A 22,803-nucleotide genomic window follows, 5' to 3' on the forward strand; every position below is an offset into this window, starting at 1 on the left:
AGTATTTGCGCTTCAGTGAACACTCAACCCGATATGTCACCGAATATCAAGCTCATCCAACACGGCGACCTTCCTGCGACGCAGCCGGCTTGGAAGGTAAATGGCAGTGGCCGCTCAGTGTTGCCAGTCAAATTCCGACCTTTGCGGTACTCTGAAATTTTTTCCAGTGACTCTACAGCTGCCGGGTATGTGACGCCATCTGGCGACGCCCAGGACATTTGCGCATGCGCATTGGCTGCGTAAAATCTCCCGGTACTCCGGTACCGGTAACACGCTACACAGTATGATAAAGGTGTCTATTGTCTCCGAGTGACAGCTTCCGCTCTGTTGAGAGATTTGTGCGGCAAGGGATATTGCATTCCTCTGCCTCTATAGTTTTCTAGTATGGCCGAGTATTCTTTGGATGCTGGCGCGAGTTACACGGTCTCGTCGGATGCTAAGTAGTATATCCTCGAGCTATCCTGTCGGACTCTTGGTTCCCTGCCACCCACGTGTGTCCCGGTACTCACACAGTTTTGTGTGTGGTCTTGTCGCTTTCTTCTTCGTGGCTTTTAATTCTGTCGTTCGCTGCGAGGAGTATACGGAGAGCAGGAAGACCTATCCTGTCATTCATATAATTTCGTATGACTGTTTGAGAATCCGTGAATATTGTTAGCGACTGCACGGTTCTATAGCCCTGGCCACCGCTAAAGCTACGGCTACTTCCTCGGCCTTTGCTGCCGTGCAGTCTCGGATAGACGCGCTGGTCATTTCGCGTAGAGACTAATCAACTACCGACTGCTATTTTGGTGCCTCCTTTTTTCGAGGACGCGTTTGCATGCACGGTCGTGTATTTAGAGAATGTTCACGTAAGCTGTGAGGAAAAATTTTTATTGGTTCCGAAAGGGACATTCAATTCTAGGCATTTCGGCGACCTGCAAAGCCTGTCATCTTCTACTTGCTTTGTCTTGCTTGTCTGACGAAAATGGCGTCAGGAATAGATAACATTTTAGTGTCAAGTATAATAATAATACAGATGTAACTAAAGGTTAGGTTTTACTGGGGTTTTACGTCCCAAAGCGACTTTGGCTATGGGGGACGCCGTAGTGGAGGGCTTCGTAAATTAAGACCACCTGGGGTTCTTCGACATTCACTGTCATCGCACAGTACACGGGCCTCTAGAATTTCGCCTCCATTGAAATTAGACCGTCGCGGCCGGAATCGAACCCGCGTCATTGGGGTAAGCAGGCAAGCGCCATAGCCACTGAGCCACCGCGGCGGCTCGATATAGGAAATTCTCTTATGTAATCAATGTTGTCATTCCAATTTAAATATTCCTGACATACAATGCCTAAGCATTTTAGAGAAAGTTCACTGAAGTCGTGAGGGAAAACTTTTTTTGGCCCCGAAAAAAGACGTTTTGTTTTTTGACATTAAATTCCAGGCATTTATGCAACCTGCAAAACGTGTGGGCGTCTATTTCTTTGTCTTGCAACATGTCCAGGTTACACCCTGCGAAAATCGCACCAGCAATAGATAACATCTTAGTGTCGACTATATTAATTATACTGATGTAACTTAAGAATAGTGCGACGTAATGTAGAGCCTGGTGGTACACAACGTACAATGTTGCCCATTTTGAGAGTTCGCACTGGCAGTTTTTGTATATCGGGATCTGGTAGCCAGGAATAACTCTAGGCTAGAGGCACAACCCGAACTTTTCAAGAATAATAACGTGTTCAAGAGATTCAGATGTCTTTCCTAATTATAGCGAGAATTCTACCGTGAATTTCTTTTCGATGTTTTTCTGTAACTGTTCCTTCTTTCTGGGTCTCACTGTAGTCTTTAACAAGTGGCGACACGCATGCCAACCCGCAGCTTCACCACGCGTTCATTCTCTTTCCAAGGATCTGTTGGCCTAGAATGAAGGAGTTCCTTATTTCAGATGACTGGGTGCGCAGACAAGGCCCAAAAGCATTCGTCTGATTTCGCATTCCGTCTCCATGTATTTAGGAAGCAAGAACAATGAGCGTACGCCGCTGACTAAGAGAGGAACGCGTTTACTTCGTCGTCCGGTCATCCGCAGTGCCCTCGTCCTGGCATTTCCCTCTCTCACCGCCAGCTATCACGTCGAAGAATGCAGCGGTGACATGTATTTATGCGAAGTGGGAGAGCAGCGCGCCGTCTTGTTCTCAACGCATCCCGTAACGTGCTCGTAGCGGACGCGCACTCTGCGCACGCGCATTCATTACCCTCACAGTGCGTTTGTAAGTACACTGATAGCGTATGTAGGCGTACACAAAGGGATAGCTTACGCTGAAAATTGCGTGATGCTGAATAAACTCGCGCTAAACGCTAACCGAGACCGAGCTTTTGAGTACGTTCTGCTAGCGTACAGGAAAATTCCCTGTTACAAGATGGCGGTGTCAAGGTTGATCGCCCGCTTCAGATTGCATTCGACGTTGTTAGCGTTTTTTTTTGGCGTGCTCATACCTATAAATGACGCATGGAGCTTTCGCTCTGCCTCATCTCACCTAGAGCACAAATAATTAGTAATGAATTGGCCTTGTTTCTCATTTTGTTTGACGGCTACCGTATGTAGCACACTATACTCCGTTTCATACATCAGGTGCAACGCTGCCAAAGCTAGCGCTCTTTTTTGCGCAGCCTGCATCCGTGACAGAAAATAGTGCGTTGCTTGCGATGAGCGAAAAATAACAAATGCTTTGCCGGCAGGCTTCGTGGATAATACATTTGTCATCACCGTGACAAAAAACGCTGTTATTGCGAGTAAATCGATCCACATCTGTGATTTTGTATTTTGCGTTTGTCGTCTTTTTCCATTTCACGTTTTCGCTGTCCCCGCTGGTCGCCGTGTTTACTCTTTCCGTCCGGCTCCCTTTCACTTTTGAGAAAATGGCGTCCAGCTCAGCGGCCGCGGCCAGCTGTCCTGTACGCATTTTTCCGAAGGTTCGTGCATTCAAGCTCTCAAGGCACGCCAAGCAAGTAATTGCGAATGTGTTCTGCCGTACCAGGATCCGTTTTCCGGAGAAGTCTGTTCGGGAAGTACTGAGTGCTGTGAGCGAGGACACCGGAGTATCTTATCTCCCCGTACCGTTGCCAAAATCAAGGCGGAGCGGAGCATCTGTGCGGACCTGTGGCGTCTCTGAAGAAAAGACCTCGTGACGTGAAGATTTCAAGCTCGCGAACAGTCAAGAATGACAGCTTCACAGTCCATGCCATCTATCTGAAAGTGCACAGTATGTACGCGAAGAGGGTAGTCCCAACACTGGGCAGTGGGCTAAAGGCCGGCTGTCAATGAGGACGACGACTTGCCGAACTTCAAGAAAACGACGTTGTGGAGGTTGATGAAGGACATCGGATTCACATTCGAAAAACGAAAACGGAACCTTGAGCTCATCGAGCGAAGTGACATCATTGGCGTCGCAGGTTCCTGCGGGCGATTAAGAAATTCCTAGGATGGGGCAGGTACGAGTCGTTCCTTGCTTATTTTCTTAGCAGCACGTTTAGACCGGCTTCACATAGAGCTTGATGTTAGCTTTGCAACCTCGTAGTCGTAACAGTGAGTGTTGCTTCAGAATAACATATTTATAAGAAATCGTCTTAACCACGTTGCTGTTGCCGATCTTTTGCGTGGAGGTGACGTTTCACGATCAGTTTTGAGCTACGTTTGGGTGGGGCACGTGTCTGCACGGGCCAGATTTAATCACTAAATCCCAATTGGTTCGGCAAGCAAAAACAACAAAACTGCCAAAAATGTAGCACTGTAATGTAGCACTGTAATGGGTAGTGCCATATCGTCGTCACCGTAGGAACGAATGGACACCCACTGTACACTGCCCGTTGCTCCGGTGGTGCGAGTTACTGGCGCTACTGCTGCGAACGTTGGCAATTTTTGTTCGCAGTCGCCGCGAGTGAAGAGATTTCAAACGTGGCCGAATTAGTCAAGTGCTCCATGCAAACATACAGTGAATATAAACTGGCTACCAAATGGCGCCTAGGCGTCAAATATACGCCGAACAAGGGAGCAATTAAACCGAGATAATTCTTTTTCTCGAGTTACTTTGAGCGGCTATTTGTCACACAGTGGTCAGCAGTGTGTTTGTTGCAGTGCATTGCCTACTTACATGCTGCAGTGTGTTTGTTTACTTACAAGCATTAACTCGTGCACTCGGTTGTTTTGCATTTACAGGTGCATCATCTACCTAGATGAAACCTGGGTCAACGCAGGGCACACAAAAGAATATGTCTGGCAGGACAAGACTGGAAGTCATCTCAGGATGCCTTCCTGAAAGGTTTAACAACGGGATTGGCTGCGCCTTCGGGCAGAGGGGCCCGTTTGATCCTTGTACATGCTGGGAGCAGTGCAACACGATTCGTGGAAGACGCTGCTGACTTCTTCAGACCAAAAAAGGGAAACCACGCTGACTACCACTCTGAGATGGATGGCAACTACTTTGAGAAGTGGTTCACCGACAATTTTTTGCTACACATTCCGGCCAATAGCATTGTCGTCATGGACAATGCTCCATATCATAGCGTGGCTCTTAAAAAAGCACCTACCAAGTATACGCGCAAAGCTGACATTCAGATTTGGCTCACAAAGAAAGGTGTTCCGTGGTCAGAGGACATGGTGAGGGCAGAACTGCTGAAGCTCTCGCAAAAGGTACACACACTCAGCGTTGTGTACCGCATCGACACCCTGGCGGCTACCCATGGCCACGAAATGCTTCGTTTACCACCATACCACTGCGAGTTCAATCCCATAGAACTTGTTTGGAGCCAGGTGAAGGGATACATCGCAAGTCGCAACAAATGTTTGACTTTCCCTATCGGAAAACCCAGCATGATTTATGCTGGCATTCGTAGCGGGCATGCTGTCAGCAATACCGGGCATGCTGTCAGTAATACCGGGTAAGGCGGGAATAATGACGGTCATTCTGGGACGTGCTGGCGGTGCCGGACATTTGCTGGGAGGCTTAGCGGGCATGCCGGACATATGATAGTGGGAACAAAAATTACTGGGAAGTTTGGTGGGCACAGAAGAAACGATACTGGGCATGCAGCAACCCATAGCGGGGATAATGGCAGCAGTGGGTGGAAGTAAACGGTGATGGGCAGGTGGTGGTGGTCAAAGCCGTCATGATGAATGCATAATACGTACATGATTACTTATTTCTGATTTAGTTTGGAACTGCAGCTGGGGCGTGTACAAATCACGCCTCGCTCGCATGAAATCGCTGCAACTAGGATTTGGGCCAACTGTACAAGGCGGCGACGGCTAATTATTCCGAACGTGTTGCGTAGCAACATCCATAGGCGACGCGTCCTTGCATCTGCAGTTGCAGCAAGCTTTATAAACGGTGCGTTGGTTTGAATTCAGAAGAAGCGTCTATAAACAAACGCGTTCAGGTAGGCAGAATGCGACTGTGTGAGTCATTGGCATCAAATCGAAAGCTGCAGCTGCGCGCATGTACTGGGACCGAACAAGCAATGCAGGTCGGACTCCCGATACTACTTGGACATGTGCCGTGTCTCCATACGTCTCGACTTGCAACTGCATACCGACTAAATAATTTTGAAGCGACAGCTTGTTTTGATTACTATATATGCTTGCAGATGCGACTACGACGCTGTGGATTGCGTCAACTCTTTCGATATATACCACGCCAGTACGCGCATCGACCAGCGCGGCGATCGACGGATTCGAAGCGCGATTTGAGTGCTACAAGGCCGCCAAGGATTTTTGCTCTCTCTAGTTTAATCTAAGAACTGCACTTTCGTTTCTTGCATAGCTTGTATTTTTCCCGCGAGGCGGAAATTATTGAAACGCCATTGAAGATGATCGAGGATCCGGCGTAGTGCACTTAATTGCGGGACAGCGTCAGCTGCAGAGATGGCGCACGCTCGAAAAAATCTCGCTTCGCGCAGTTCTGCTGCATCTGCAACAGATTTTTTCGGTGCTTCAAGCAGCAGCTGACTCTGACAATGAAATTTTTGTCTTCGGAATTTGATTGTGACGAGGAAAATGCAGCAACGTATACAAAGTCACCGTATTGTTTTCCGCTTTTTTTCGCTCATGGAACCGGTTAATGCATCGCTCTGATGTCATGAATGATGTGTCTGGGTTTTGTAGTGTCTTGACACTGTATGGACGAGCTTTATTTCCATTTGCCCAAAAAAGAATCGACGTCAAGCCCAGCGCAAGGCAGATGCATGCGACTTCGGATTGACGCTTCGCAAAAGTTCTTCGCGAAGGCTGTAGATGTCTTCCGACTGGTCGTGAATCGTCCGAAACGTCTTCCGATATATTTTCTTGTAGCATGAAATCATTGCAGAGCATTTCAAGCAATTCGCAGTCAAACCTCGAGCGTTTATAACGTACACGGATATTACGAATTCTTTGCTTTGCCAAACTGTTCCTAAATATTTTGAACAGACATGTACATGCATTTCTTACTTTATTTATCGAACGCGGTTTCCCATAAAACGGATATTTCGAACTGCTAGTCAAAAGAGCTGTGCCCTCGGATTGCAGGCGGCAGGCTTTGCCTCACTACTTGACTAGTGGTGGTGCAGCAACAAGCGTTAGTGCCCCAGTTCACGCTTTATCTCGCTTTTGCCATCAGTACCACAGAAAATACAAGGGCGAGAACAACTGGTAGCGAGGTGGTTAGCACCTATTTGGGCCTCTCGAACCCGTACAATAGAGCCTTATGGTCGGTTGTAGCTGAATTTCCAGAAGCGGAGGTGATGACAACGGCTACAGCCATCATCCTGGCGTCCGACACTGCTGTACTACGGGGAACCCACCCTAGCCGGCGTTTGATCTGCCGCTGCGGTTTCTTTTTGCGACTAAGGTTGTATGGTCCATTTACTGTGCGTGTAAACTGTAGCTGCCACTTAAGAAGAATGCATCGGTTTCCTTGCCTGTTACTTCACATCACTGAATAAAGTTGCAGACTGTTTTGAAACATTGGCACGTTACTTAAAAGCCTAGTACTCAAGAATTAAGCTATTCGAAGATCAACATTGCTGATTGAAAAGTCAGGCAATGATGAAAACAGATTTAGTTTAATGGGGTGAAAAATGCAGTAGAATGCTGGACAGATCGAATTTCACCATTTGCAAGCAGTCGAATGGCCAAAATCTACAATGATTTCGTCCTGAACAAGATCCTGAAAGGACCGTGTCACACTTGACATTGCTAAATCAGGCTAAATTGCCCGGATTAGCCTATAGGCTCCTTGAGTTCAGTGTTCACTGCAATCTGATAAAAAGATATGGCTGCTTTATGCATGCATAAGTAATGTATATATCTTACCCTTAGACATTATATACGTACATATGAACCATTGCAAATACTGCACAACTGGAAGTTCAGCACTTGTGCTCATCTGCTCTTGCATTCTTTATTATGCATTTTTGTGCTGCAGTCACCAACACAACTCTTGTCCAGTCTGGTAATATGACTGCTGGATTATCTAACATCTCAAAAGTGCTAAGTCAAAAGAAGGCTGAAGCAATCCTTAATTAGCATTCTTATAAACAAAATGTAATTTTTTTATTCATCATTTGTTTGACATACCACAAAACAAGCACACAAAAAACATGAAACCTCATGACACATGAACTATGAATGACTAATAACAAGAAAGGCTGCACACACAATAACTTATTCCCTAGCTAATGGCATGGTCCGGGTGTCTACCAAGATATGTAGGACAGTTAATGTGTCATTTACTTTCACCAAAACCAATTTTTTCAGTGCATTGAGTAAGTACTGCTTTCAGTTTTACATTATAATGCATGGAGTAGCTTCTGCTGATAAGTCAGCGAAACAGAAGGCACAATAAGCATGGTTCAAAAAATTCCATAAAAACTCAGATATGACACCACATTTTGCACAGGTGGAAAAGAATAAAGAGCATACATATTAAGCAAAAAGAACATTTGAGCTATGAGGCTTGACGACTACAGCAGTGCACAAAGAAATTTTGACTATGCTATCAAGAAAACTGAGCAAAAGGCAGTCCTCTGGAAAAGTCTTTCTTATAATAGATTATAGGCTATCATCACAGGCTTGATTTAAGTCTGCATGTTGATGCACTCACATCCTGAGGATGTGTGGTTAGAAAATTTACTCTGCAATTCACCTGATGTAAGCCATAGAGCTCCAGTTCACCTTGACAGAAATTTCAGGAAGGGAAAGCTACCAAAGCCCATCACAAGAATGAAAAAATTGCTAGAAGCTACAAGAACTCTTAATGAGTGCACTGACAGGATTCTGGCTGCGTCCATTTCAAGCTATTGATACAAAAATTGCTGCGAAACCAACATCTAGACCTTTTGATTCAATAATGCCATCACACGTGCTGTTTTCAATGTTATGCGGCTCAAGCAAAAACCACTGATCTGACTACCAGTAATAAACACCCTTGCAGTCTGAAGAAAAAGGTCATACAGTTTTTCTGGGATCCAAATTCTTTGAATGTACTGATGCCTTGTGAGTATGGAAACTCACTGTACGGAAAATGCACAGGATGAAAATGCACAGTGCCTATTGGGACCCCTGTATTTCTGTGTGTTGATAGTCTTCAGTACCCCAACCAAACAAACATTTTCTCTATGGTGTTTTGAATTCAATAGTGATGCCTGAGTGGTGATCCTTTTTTTTTGTGCTTTTATGTTTACAGGGTGCTCAGTGGGCGTGCCTTACTGTTTCCCTCAGGGCATAAATTGATGTGAAGAAAACTCGCTTTGCAGCGTGTGTTATGTTGTTAGCGTACTAGTGGTTAATGTGATGTGAACAGTCATAGCAAAAGATACATCATCAAGCCATGAGATGCCATCGTGCTGCTGATGCACCGCTAGGCACTTCAATTGCACTGCATTATTTAAAGATAATGGCAAGCAAAATAATGTAGTTGGAGCTCACAAGATCTCATCTCGTTTCCACTTCACTGGCCACCACTACACACAGAAGCAGACTAATTGAAATGTGGTTGTGAAATTTTTTGACGATTCATTATCACGGATGACTCACTTTATGAACAATTTCACCCCAGAACCAATGTGTCCATATCAACGAGGCACGGCTGTACATCATTTGTACACTTGCTTGTGCCATAGATCACACAACCGTGATGAACACAATTATCAACAGTAAAGCAAAACCAACATAATTCTGAAATTGAACAGACTTAATTACTCTACTGGCCAACTGTTTCCACTTTAAACTTGAGCTGTGCATTGCTGCCATTGACAGAGAAGATATTGCCCTGTACCCATATAGCTAAAAAAGTAACTAGACCGTTCCAGCACATGAAGCTGACAAGGATATCAATTGAAGTACAAAACAGCAACAAGGAGATCATGGCAATTTCTCACATGCACTGCATTGGCTTCCTCCATACAGGCACTTACAGAAAACATAGTTATAGAGCCAGCTTTGTGAATTCGCATGCATTTCATACGAGTTTACAACCAATAAGGCACACAGGCTTGCCGAAATAAGCAAAACTAGTTGAACCCTATCTCCAAAGAAAGCAAAAATGACCTTTCCTTTTGAATGCGCATTTTGTAGATTAAACAGCATAGCACACTCTAGCCATTTAGTCATGCACTGCAGCTATTGACTGTCCATAAAATGTAGGAGCAAACACTTGGCAGCTCATTGGCTGCAATGTTCGTTGCTACCTGTGACAACTATGTTGCATGGCATTTTGAACCAGCTGCCAAAGCCATTTAGCTAGACATGGATAAGCAGAGGTCAGCACCCAGCCTCATTGCTATGCTCAGCAGCAGTATACCGATGTGTAATGATGCAATCGTCGCCTCTAGCCACACTAAAGAAAAAAAATAAATGTGGTACAAAATAGCGAACACATTCTGCAAACCTAGGACTCCATGCCGTTTTTAAGACAAAATGAATGTTGCTAATGTTCCTTTCATTATATATAGTGTGAAACAAAACAACACTGCACGACAATTGAAGACAACATGCATCTACTCTAGCGGTATGCTTTCAAATGCCAGTTATAGCACACACTGCTTTGCATTTTCGTTAGCATGTACAGTTTATATTCGATTTCACTATGATGGATGCGACTTAGCTGGAGCTGCACTGATTTGTGCAATGTTTGCTGTACTTTCCTTCCTGTGCATGCAGTGTACATGTGATGCAAGAACAGCGAAGTAGCAGGCATAGGCCAGGTCAATAGACACCCAGCACTGCTTTTTCATTTTTCCCTTCCAAAGGCGAAGAGAGAGTGGTGAAGAGGGCTATAGTAGGATACAACTTCAAAAACAGCAGTTGCTAACAGTGGGCCGAGGTCCACGGCGTCTTGTATTACTTCGCTGGCCAGTCGCAGCAGTAAATGAAATCAGCTTTTTAATGTTTGACGATATTGTTGCGGGGAAATACTAAGGCCGGTGATAGAGGAGCAGTGTGGTAGGGCTTGAGGCGCATAACGTGAACAATGTCGGTGGGTGGTGTACATGAAGAGGATGCAGGTGTATGAGGAGCAACTTCATACGTGACATCGGTGACCTGACGCACAACACGATAAGGACCATGGTAGGGAGACAAAAGTTTTTCAGAGAGACCGACGCGACGGGAAGGGGACCACAGAAGAACGAGCGACCCCGGTTCGTAGGTGACATGGCGATGGCGATTATCGTACAATGACTTCTGCGCTTGTTGGGACGCTTGGAGCCGACTTCGGGCGATTTGGCGAGCGTCTTCAGCTTGAGCAATGGCGTCCCGGGCGAAGGCGGTGACGGGACGGTCAGCGGATGGCACGAGTGTGTCCAATGGCAGGACGGCGTGTCTGCCGTATAAGAGATAGAACGGAGAGTAACCAGTTCTGTCATGCCTGGAGGTGTTGTAAGCGAACGTCACATAGGGCAAGGCGAGATCCCAGTCTTTGTGGTCAGGGGAGACGTACATAGACAACATGTCTGTTAATGTTCGATTCAAACGCTCGGTTAGCCCGTTTGTCTGTGGGTGGTATGCTGTGGCAATCTTATGCTTGGTAGAACATGAACGCAGGATGTCGTCGACAACTCTGGACAGGAAATAGCGTCCGCGGTCTGTGAGTAATTGACGAGGGGCACCATGTTGTAGAATAAGACTGTGCAAAAGAAAGTCAGCGACATCGGTCGCGCAGCTCGTAGGCAGCACACGGGTGATCGCATACCGAGTGGCATAGTCTGTGGCGACTGTGATCCACCTATTTCCGGAATCCGAGGTCGGGAATGGTCCGAGGAGATCGAGCCCTACACGGTGGAACGGCTCCACAGGCACGTCTATAGGATGCAGAAGACCAGGAGGTGGTGCCGAAGGCTTCTTTCTGCGCTGACAAAGGTCGCAATTGGTGACGTAATGTCGGACTGTACGGTATAATCCAGGCCAAAAGAAACGGCGCCGTATGCGGTCGTAAGTTCGTGCCACACCAAGGTGGCCAGCTGCAGGCAGGTCATGGAGTTCTGCAATTATAGAAGACCGCAGCTGCTGGGGAATGACTAGAAGGAGTGAGGGCCCGTCAGGACGGAAGTTGCGGCGATAGAGAATGTCATTTTTTGTAATGAAGAGCTGCAGGGAGCGCTTCAAGCTTCCAGAGCTGAGGCCCTCGATGATGGTTTGCAAATATCGGTCTTTGCGCTGCTCCTCGGCGATGTTGTGTAGATCAGAAATGCCAAACAGGGAAGGGATATCGTCAGTGTCACTGAGAGCAGGTGGCTCGACAGGGTACCGAGACAGGCAATCAGCGTCTTGATGGAGACGTCCAGACTTGTACACGACAGTGTACGAATATTCCTGAAGGCGTAGCGCCCAGCGGCCAAGACGCCCAGAAGGGTCTTTCAGCGAGGACAGCCAGCATAGGGCGTGGTGGTCCGTGATAACAGAAAAAACACGCCCGAACAAGTATGGCCGGAATTTAGCTACAGCCCAAACCAGAGCGAGGCACTCACGTTCCGTAATGGAGTAATTTCGCTCGGCAGGTGAAAGCAGGCGGCTAGCATACGCAACCACGTGGTGTGGGCCCCGGGAGCGTTGAGCCAGCACGGCTCCGATCCCGTAGCCACAGGCGTCCGTGCGGAGTTCAGTAGGGGCCGCGGGATCAAAATGGGCCAGAATCGGGGATGATGCCAGCAGGCGGACAAGCGTGGAAAACGCATTTTGTTGATCAGAGCCCCAGGTAAAGTCTGTGTCCGTCTTCAGGAGGTCAGTGAGTGGACGAGCGATAAGGGCAAAATCTTAAATAAAACGGCGAAAGTAGGAGCACAGCCCAAGAAAACTGCGCACGTCTTTCTGAGAATTTGGGCGAGGGAACTGTTGCACCGCTGCAATTTTAGCTGCATCAGGACGTACACCAGAGGCATCGACGAGATGTCCTAGAATGGTGAGTTGCCGGCGGCCGAATTGGCATTTGGACGAGTTGAGCTGGAGCCCAGCCGTACGAAAGACAGTCAGGATACTCGTGAGACATTCAAGGTGTGAGGCAAATGTGGGCGAGAAGACAACAACATCGTCAAGGTAGCAGACACGTAGTCCACTTAAATCCGTGAAGGAGTGAGTCCATCATCCGTTCGAAAGTAGCTGGTGCATTACAAAGTCCGAACGGCATCACTTTGAACTGGTATAAACCGTCAGGTATGACGAAAGCTGTCTTTTCGCAGTCTTGCTCGTCAACGGCGATTTGCCAATAACCAGAACGAAGGTCAATGGAAGAAAAGTATTGAGATCCGTGGAGACAGTCGAGAGCGTCATCGATCCTAGGGAGTGGGTAGACGTCTCTTCTTGTGATGAGGTTCAGGTGGCGGTAGTCGACGCAGAAACGCCAACTGCCGTCTTTCTTTTTAACAAGGACAACTGGAGAGGCCCAAGGACTGGACGACGGTTCGATTATGTCCTTAGCGAGCATCTTTTCGACTTCCTGTTGTTTCACTTGGCGTTCGGAGCTGGACACCCTATAAGGCCGGCGGTGCAGAGGAGTGGCGTCACCAGTGTTGATACGATGCTTCACAATAGTCGTACGAGCTAAAGGGCGGTCATTGAAGTCAAATATGTCCTGAAAAGATGCCAGAAGATGGGTAAGCGCCTCGGCTTGGTCGGCAGAGAGATCTGAAGCAATCATATTGGCAAAGTGGTCAGGTCTCGAAACAGCTGTGACATGATCGTCCGGAGAGGACGATACACAATTTGTGACTGCAGAGATCACATATTCATCGGTAGGGGACAGCGTGGCAAGGCACATGCCTTGAGGAAGCGTCTGGACGTGCATACTGAAGTTGAGAACAGGTAACCACGCGCTGTTTGCCGAGACTGCGACAACCGTATGGGCAAGGGCAACATTCTTTGTGACGGGCAAATCAAGGACAGGGGTGATGATATACTGGCCGTTAGGAAGAGGTGGAACAGATTTAAACAATACGTAAGTAGCGGCTTTAGGTGGTAAGCGGGTGAACTCGGCAGTACAGAGATGGTGCACAACTGGGGCAGGTGGTTCTGAGAGGTGCGGTAGGTCCAACTCAGCAACACTTGTAGCACAGTCAATAAGGGCTGCGTGCTCACTAAGGAAATCAAGGCCGAGTATGATGTCATGAGGGCACTGATTCAGAACGGTAAAGAGCACGATGGTTTGGCGGTCAGATATCGTCACACGAGCAGCACACAGGCCGAGGACTGGGGACGTTGTGCCATCGGCAACTCGAACAACGGCTGTAGGAGCAGGCGTCAGTACTTTGCGGAGGCGGCGTCGTAGGTCGGAACTCATCACAGAAATGTGGGCGCCCGTGTCAACCAGAGCAGAGACGGCAACGCCATCGACTTGTATGGTCAGTAAATTGCGCGGGGCACAAAGAACTAAACGAGGATTTTGGAGCCGGGTCGTATCTGCAGCATCACCTCTGGACGCTGCAGAAATTAGTTTTCCGCCTGTGATCGTCCATAGGGGCCGGGAGAGGAAGCACGCGGTCGTTGCGGCGAACGGGACTGGCGGCGCTGTGGAGATGGTGAGCGGCTGAAGCGGGGCGGCAGGACATCGGTGGTGGGTCTTGACGTGTCCAAGGGTTGCGAGAAAGAGCTTGAGTCTGCAGCATTGGGGCGATAAGGTGGGGTCGAGTAACGAGTCCGCTGGGAGGAGTACCATCGACTACGGCAATGACGGGCGATGTGGCCGACACGGGAACAGTTGAAACAGATAGGCCTGTCGTCGGGCGTACACCACTCGGAGGGGTTGCGCGGTCGAGGAGCGGCGTAAACAGGCCGGACAGGGTATAGAGGAGGGACTTCGGGTACTTGGGAGGGATGAAGAGCGGCGACAGACGTCAAACCCAAGTTAGCAATTTCCTGGCGCACGACGGCTTGAATAAGTAGAAGGTGCAGGGGCTGTTTGGCTGCAGGTGTTGCTAAGGAGGCCAGAGCAATGGCTTCAAGCTCACGGCGTACGATACAGGTCACGTTCTCTGGTGAGGTAGGCTGGTTCCGTGGACAAAGATCTTGGCAGGACGAAGACGCAGCCGTGTTGGGCAGGCGTGCGATATGCTGGGTGATCCGTCGGCTTTTGGCGTCCTCGAAGTGGCAGCATTCTTTTACGATGTCTGCAATCTGGTCGCAGTTCTTGTAAACGAGCAGATTGAAGGCATCGTTTGCAATGCCCTTCAGCACATGTCTGACTTTGTCAGCCTCGCTCATCTCCTTATCGACCGTGTAGCACAAAGTCAACACATCCTGAATATAGGACACGTAGGACTCCGTGGATGACTGGGCGCGACTGGCAAGATCTCTTTTAGCGGCAAGCTGCCGGCCGAGTGGTTTGCCGAAAAGGTCAATAAGTTTTTGCTTACAGTCATCCCAACTGGTTAATGTCTCTTCGTTACTATCGTACCACTTCAGCGCCGTGCCTTTAAGGTAAAAAACGACGTTTGCAAGCATGAAAGTTTGGTCCCACCGGTTGTTAGCGCTGCATCGTTCATACTTGCGAAGCCAGGTCTCAACGTCAGCGTCGTCGTCCCCAGAGGAGGGTCCAGGATCCCGAGGGTGAGTGAGGACCACCGAGGACACTGATGCTGCCGAATCTGGAGGAGCGGCTTCCGTCATTGTAAGCCGTGGAAGGTAGCGGCGGCGTGAAAGGGACGTCGGGGGTGGAAGGTAGCGTCCGCTGCGTAGTTCTGTCTTACCCAGCACCTCCACCAAGATGTTGCGGGGAAATACTATTTGCATTTATTTACAAGAGGTAGGTGAATAGTTCCTAGCGGCGAGCAGCAGGAAGCACCAACGCCAGCAGGAAGCACCAACAACCTCTTCTTCTTCGTGCGACCCTTTCACGCGGGAGGCCACTTCGACTTCCACTTCCTCTTCGTCGTAGCAATATCAAACAACCCGCATATCAAAATTCTAGAGCTCATAATTTTCTTCTTGTGATAAGCTTCTTGTTTAGGTAACACGAAACGTTTAATCAGTGGACTACTTCTTCGTCGTGGAGGAACTCTGTGCTGGGAGGCTGCATGTGGGAGGAGCTTCACTGCAGACTTAAGTTGCATCCGACTGTAGTACTGACTGGCCCAATTCTGCATGTTAATGTCGCTTCAGAGTTTGTTTCAATCCCTTTCAATTTTGTTTGGAAGGTCACAAATGTATGTTTTTTCTTCATTGACGAAATTTATGAAGACACAGGTGTCAGCCACCTCTCTTGGTAACACCACATCAAAAACTGTGTCATGTGACAGGAAGCACTCTCTAATATGTGGAGGAACAGCCAGGTTGTCAGAAATGATCACAGGCCTGCAGAGAAGAATGCAGCTGTTCACTTCCTTCAAGAACACTATTTTCTCAATGCGTTTGTAGTCCCCACTGTCCGTCCGCAGAAAAGTCGTGTCTGATTTTGATGGTCTCTCATATGCAGTGCTGTGGTATACCTGTTTGCCCTTTATGAACCGCTCATATTGCATGCCGCGTGTCACAGAAACTCCACAGGAAAGCTGAATTTTGTCCTGCTCAGCGGTGCTCAGGGCTGTGTCTTTGCCTTTCCCTAAGAGACAAAGGTCATGCACACGCAAGGCACTTTTTACAGGTGTGTAGCCTATCAGGCCCTTGCAGACCTGCTTTTCTTCTTCTGTAAGAAGGTCGCCTTCAATAAGCCAGTGGAGCTTCTGCAGCATGATTACTCTTTCAGTAATTTGCTGTGGTAGACCATTTGCTGCAGACACGAGCCGCACAATGCTTCCATTGCCACCCTCAAATACGAACGCTGAATGAGCCCAAAGTGGCCCAAGTGAACGGGCGCAGTTTGCAAGGTGTTGCAAAACATGAACGTTGAACGTCATGAATGCCATCCCATACAGTGTCTGGCAGCGGCAAGCAAAGGTGTTCAGAAGAGTCTCTGAAATGAAAAGCGATAAATTACTTCAAGTGACCCTAAGAACTAATTTTAATAGAATAAATTTCAAACTGTTAAAGAGTGACCTTTTTTTTGCTATTACTCACATCTATCCAGTGTTAGACAATGCAAGTATTCTTACAAATTATGTCCCAACATGTGATAAGGCAGTTAGAACTTATGAACCAATGATAGTGTCATCACATCACATATGCAATCCACCACACTGCAATGCAAAGATTAATTTTTGTTACAACATGCAAATTTTGCTGCTAAGTTTGAGGAGTTGGAGTTCACGGTTTAAAATGACAAAAAAAAAGAATGATGAACATAGGCTGAACTCATTTTTGTGAAATTTGGTTTAATCAAAAAATAATATAGCATCCTTCAGATGTATGCTTTACCTTGCTGGCTGTTTATACGTGTTGCAATCAGTCACAACATAGAACTAATAAAATGTGGCAACCAGGAGAGCAGTACAACAGTGGGATAATTTGAGTAAGTAGAGCAGTTGTGTGTTTTCAGGTACTGATCATCTACCTAAGACAACTGAACACCGAGTGCACACCGAGAGGCTCCATTAACTTGTTGAGCTTCATCTTGTAGCATAGCACACTGCGACCACAGCCTGTCATCTCTTTAGCTATTACTTGGTTAAGGAGTTTTTGCACGCTACATATGCACGGTGACATGTGCAACTGTAACAAGCCACTTTAAACTCAAAACAACGCACAAGTGTCACGAAATAGTGTCATGTTCCGGCTTCTACAAAGGTTCAGGGGAACTTCTATCGCTGTCGTCATAATGCGAACTTTGAGGTTGGAGACTTGTCTGGCTTCTGAACTTTGGCTGCAGTTACATATTCATTCTCAGTCCAAAACTTAGTCCTTATGAAGCGTTTTCTGCTTTCACAAATTGTTTCATGATTGAAGAAGGGAGCAGTGTGTCACCAGATAAAGCTATTCCGACATGGTTACTAGACAGAAAGGCCCAGTTCTATTTGCCTAAGTGGGGCTAGTATATGTGTGTGTTGCTCCTCTGATGTTTTCACTTATTTTTTCTCCCATTTATTTCGGTTCTTGCACAACCAAGTTTTTATAAATGGACTTCTATTTATGCCTTTCTCTTATGCCTTCATCACTTAACTTCCGTGCTGTTACTGGATTTTTATTGTAGTAGTATTTCAAATTGTAATCACTTCTACAAACACACCCATTTCTGCATTAATTACTTGCACATGCATAAACTGCCCTTGGTAACAAACAAGCCAAGACAAACTATATGTGACCGTTGAGTGCGCACAGGGATGCTGTATAAATCGTCAAAAACTGTTAATTTTTCCACCAGAAATAATATTTGCAAAAAATAAAAAAAATGAAAATTATATTCTGAAACAACCTCTGAAAAAGTCTGCCAAATTCCGCATAAAATATAGATTAAAAAATTCCAGCCCTGGCTACAAGACTCTAGCACCTGCCATGCAGAGTTAACCAGTACTCTTGGTAAATGCAGAAAATTACCTGCTCTATCAATTTCAGTTGGGGACAGCTCCTCACGAAGGAGAATGTGGATGGCTTCTGAAAGCTTTGCCAGATGCTTCCAGTACTCCGGTCGAAGGATGCCTTCAAGGCATGGGAGGGCATAAAACAAAAGCCACTGCCTCCATTCAGAGGCTTTCCAATAGCCTCGTTCTCTGAGTGGTCGTGGTAGCCTTGTGATGCAATGGGGAGGCTTTATTGCAAGAAGCCGTGTGTCAATGCGTGCCACAGTGGAAGGTGCACCTGTGCAAAACATTCACAATGGTGATTAAGCCTCTTTCATGAGTTCAAACTAATGAATGAGACATACAATATTCATTATGCAAGATCAAAACAAATAAGCTGCAAGAAAAAGGTGCAGTTCAGTCAGCTTGAAATCTGTGTCAACTTAGGATAGAAAATGGCAACTTCATTTTAAGCAATTACTAAGGAAACTATAACACAAAAATCAACCTTATCAGCAACAATCACAGCAATAATTGTGAACTATCAGTAATATTATAGTCACAAAATTATGCACTCAATTCTTAGTCAAAATTCATGCAGTGTAATGATATATTTAAACTTACATGCTCTCACAGAAATAGCACCTAAATAAGCTATGTACATTAAGTGATAATGATACATTACCAATATAGAAGCGCTGGTCAGAGTTCGAAGATGACAGGATAGTTTCAGTCAGCTGCTTTGTGACCCCCTGGAGAACACAGTGCATGTACTCAACGCTCTGACCGTTGACGAGGTCCAGGCCTAAACAAAAAAGCATGGCATGCAAAGCATTAGTAAAGACAGTTTGTAACAGTAAAACACAACTATTGCATTGCCTCACAATAAAAACTGGGACCATAAACATCCAGGAGTATGCAGCTATTTTGTCACAGAGCTCAAACTGCCACCTCTGCTGTGCTACAGCTGACAATGCTATTCTCAGGGGCAAATGACAGCATATGGTAATGCATGAAGATCAACGCGTAGTAGTATGACTTCTCCCCTAAAAGAATGTTTTCAAGGCTACTGCCTGCCATGATGATATATGTGTGCTGTGGCCCCATTCATTTAGGTGCAATGCCTTACTGTAGGTCACTCATACTTTCCTAGCCTGGCAAAAGAATATACAGTTATGCACCGTTGGTATGACCACCATTTATATGCACAGTTTGAATAATAGACAGTTCATCTGTGGACCAAACATTTTTAATGCATTTATGACTCAATAATATGGAAACTCACTGTCAGACTGTCAGGGCAATCAACAAAGAGGCAATGCCGGGAGCACACTGGGGCCCATCTATTTTTGTTCCGTTAATACGCACAGTGATGAAAACAAACTTCCAAATGCCCCTAAAAGATGTTTTTCTGCTTGTATTTTGAGTGCAGGACACCTGCAAAAGCATTGCGCAGGTGTAAATGCCGTAGTGATGCCGTTTGTGTGTGTGTATGTGGTTTCATGCTTTACAGTGCCGAGGTGCCCAGTCGACAAGCCTTGCCATTTGTCACATTGCTTGAATTGTTGTGAAAAAAAATTATCTTCTTGTAGCCTGTGCTATGTTGAAAACAAAATTCAGCAGCTGTCAGTCAAATGAGTAGAGCTTTTGGGATGTGAACAGTCATTGTAGGAAAAACTTCATCTTACCATGAGGCGTCAATGTGTGCCTCATATGGGTCTCTAGGCTAATGATATGCGCTTCAACCTGCACTGTGTTATTTCAAAGGTAAAGACGACCAGAATAATACACTTGGAAGTTCCAAAATTGCCCAACTTCCACTATGCACAGAAGCAAACTGTAATTTTTCTTAATTCGTTATTACTGACGACACCCTTTACGGACTATTTTGGTGAGGAACCAGTGTTCAAATTAACGAGGAATATGACTGTGCACCTCTGAAGCAGAATGCACAGACATAAACACACCTTTCTGAAAGTGCTCTGCAGAACAAATAAATTAAGATTTCAGCACAGCTCCTTTGTTAAGGGCCCAGTACAAGTGCCCTTGTTTTTTGTGCACCTAAGCAGTGGTGCCTGGACGCAAGCACTGTTCGTGACAGTCAGTACTTCTCTATAATTCCTCTCCTTGCACTGCAAAGTACTGCTCGAGTACTCCCTACTCAAATAAAAGGAAGAGTTAGAACCAACTAGATTTCCAAATGCACCAACTGAGTTTCAGCCAGTGGCAATTGGAATAGTGTTCCAAATGGACAGCATTACATCGCATATCGCACAGCACATGGGCACCTTTTGCAATTCACGTCCATCGAAACGCGGCCGCCGCGGTCGGGTTCGAACCTGGGTACTCTGGCTCGGTAGACGAGCGCCTTAACCTCTGAGCCACCGCGGCGGGTGTACGCATAGATCAATTTCATCCTCTCGCTCCTCTATCCTATAGGTCTCCCTGTCGGTTTTATTTCGGCCAGCCGCAGCTCGAGTGCTGAAGAAAATAGCAACTGCCGCGGCCGGCACCACCCTTTTCTTCCTTTTTGTATTGTTTTGTAATTATTAAACCACTATTTCATATGTGCGTTCCACGCACTGTCGTCGTAGGCTAGCGCGAATATCCGGGCGTGTACGGTGAGGCGGTGGCAGGAAAAAGAGCGGTGACCGGGTGGCGCATGTGGGATCAAAGATTACAAATCTCGTACGGTATGCCCCGTTGAGGTCCGTGCTAAATATTTGAGTGCGGCGCGAGGCATACGGTGTTACGAGGGGAGCGTATGTGCAGGTGTGGCTGGTGTGGCGGCGCTATGGAGGCGCTGAGCCAGCAGACGGAAGCAAATGAAACGGCTCAGCGGCGCGGATGCGGGGAAAAAAAAAGGGGTGGGGGGTAAGAAAACACCAGCTACGCGCCAATCAGCGTCTCAAACGATGGTAAGCTGGGTTACGTTGGCTGACTGATGCCCAGCCGCCGCTGCTGCAAGCTAACGGAAAGCACACACACACACACACACACACACACAAAAAAAAACGAAACTGAAACTGCGAGCGACTCCGCAGCAGGTAACCAGTTTTCATCATTCGACCATCTCTTGCCAGGCAAGTCACGCCGCCTCCCCTGGGAGCCCGTTCAAATTAACCGATGCGCGAATTAGCGAGCATAAGTTAATTGGCCTGGACTTAGCCAGCATGAAGCAGGTGTCGAATTAACGAGTTTCTACTGTAACCAATTAACATTGTTCGACAAAGTGTTTAACCGAAACAAGCATTCATACCTTTCAGGCTGAGTAATGCAGACGGTCCTTTTGCACCGTTGACGTTATCCTTGAAGCGAACTGCCAGCTTCATATCTGAGGCAAGCGTTTGTGATGTCCGTGCTTCGACTGGTTCCGCAGTCACATACCGCATGCTCCCTGGAAGTGAGTGAGAGATCATGCGGTAAAGCAACATTTGCTCCCTGCCCTCTCTATTCTTTACATCACCTCTCTATACAAAACTAGTTCATTAGAAAGTTGTGAATTTTTTGGCAGGACTTAAAGATTTTGCTTACCTTCAACGTGCACACCTCGAATAAGGCACCACGGGCAGCCAAAGTAGCCATTGAATAGGGTCATGTTTAGTACTGACGCCCTTGCCGGTGCATCTACAGAGCAGCAAAGCACGTAGGGCTTGGATGAATGTTTCAACTTGCATGTCCAGTTCACTGGCTTTACACTGTTCACTTCGCAAGCAAACTTGCTAAGGAAAATTTGCATGTTTGGATGCGACTTTCCAAACCAAAGTCCAGCAAGGATTGAATGCTTGAACCGCAAGTCTGGAGGAAGCTCATTAACTATAAACTGAAGTGGCCACACAGATGTTTTGGATGACTTGAAGACTGGACTCCCGTCAGTGTTTATAGTTAATGTCAAGTCATCTCTTCCCAGATTTCTTGACTTTTGCAGTCTGCCATAACAACCAGCATTTGTGATGTCAGTGATGATTGCTGGTGCGATGTCATTTGATGGCGCAGGCTGTCGCAGTTTTGCCAGATTTGCTTCCAGTTCATCTTTTGTCTGCTCAATTAAAAAGCTGAGCTGCTTGTGCATATTCATAATGATAAAAAATGCACCACGTTCTCTCAAAGCCTTCAGGCTGTCTGTGCACTTACATACCGGGCATTTTGCTGAATTGTCATTTGGCGCCATTACTATGTTGCATGTTTGACAGACATAGTGGTACTGTAGCACTTGTTCTGTTTCTTTTGCCCACAGTTTCCGGAACAAGTACTCACTCTGTGGCAAGACATTAGAGCCGAAAAGAAAGTTAATCAATTTAGTGAGGTCGCCTAGGGCTGTCCATGTAAGGCCATGAGCAATGGCATATGCCATGACGGCTGCAACTGCGCCAGCTTTCGTGACCTGGGAGTGGGGCAATTTTTCATCACCGTAAGCGAAAGGAGGCACATAACTGTCTTCGTTCTCGAGGTATGCATCCTCCGGGCCGTCGCCGTTGCTGGAGCTGCCGTCCGATGAAGCACCATCAGTCCAGAAATCTGCACAACTGGATGCAGAATCAGAGCCGTTCCAGCTGTCTTCCCCATCCTCCGCAACAGATGGCTGTTGGACACCACTGTCCTCGGTATCCGAATCGGATCCAGTTGTTTCACTTACAGTACTGTCGCAGTCATCCGAGTCGTCGTCTTCTGGAAATGACAATTGCGCGCCACTCTCTTCGGTTTCCGGGCGATCAGCTTTTTCACAGCGACTTGCTTCTGTGGTTGACGAGGTCGAACACATAGCAGCATAGGCGGCGTGTGCCTCCTGTCGCCTGGTAAAGCTTGTTGCTGGTACCTCGAAGTATTTGTCGCGATCCAAATACTGTTTGCGTCGCTTTGCGGGCCGAGTCTCCGACATTGTCTAACCACGGCATGCAGTGCACACGAAGATCAGACGATACAGCACGACCAACC

At 46.9% G+C, this 22,803-nt stretch overlaps 1 protein-coding gene across 1 annotated transcript; it reads right to left on the reverse strand.

The window, feature by feature from the left end:
* Window positions 1-15,606: 15,606 nt before the first annotated feature.
* On the reverse strand, window positions 15,607-22,360 carry LOC149355253 (uncharacterized). The gene is made up of 5 exons (XM_089577612.1): window positions 21,403-22,360; window positions 21,128-21,265; window positions 18,554-18,673; window positions 17,906-18,166; window positions 15,607-16,388 (listed from the first exon to the last, which is right to left on the reverse strand). The coding sequence occupies exons 1-5, from the start codon at window positions 22,220-22,222 to the stop codon at window positions 15,607-15,609; spliced, it is 2,121 nt and encodes a 706-aa protein (XP_089433738.1). The 5' UTR covers window positions 22,223-22,360.
* Between the last annotated feature and the right edge of the window lie 443 nt (window positions 22,361-22,803).

This window comes from Amblyomma mixtum, chromosome 3, assembly GCF_055824585.1.
Source record: "Amblyomma mixtum isolate Tamu chromosome 3, ASM5582458v1, whole genome shotgun sequence".
NCBI classification, from domain to species: Eukaryota; Metazoa; Arthropoda; class Arachnida; order Ixodida; family Ixodidae; genus Amblyomma; species Amblyomma mixtum.

Bases quoted from the DNA above. Each gene is read 5' to 3' on its own strand.
- LOC149355253 (XM_089577612.1), bottom strand. From the start codon at position 22,222: ATGGCATATGCCATTGCTCATGGCCTTACATGGACAGCCCTAGGCGAC. The intron at 21,266-21,402 runs GTAAGCAAAATC...ACTCACTTCCAG, and splicing joins TCGAGGTGTGCACGTTGAAG to GGAGCATGCGGTATGTGACT. The intron at 18,167-18,553 runs GTAATGTATCAT...TGTTTTGCACAG, and splicing joins TGACCAGCGCTTCTATATTG to GTGCACCTTCCACTGTGGCA.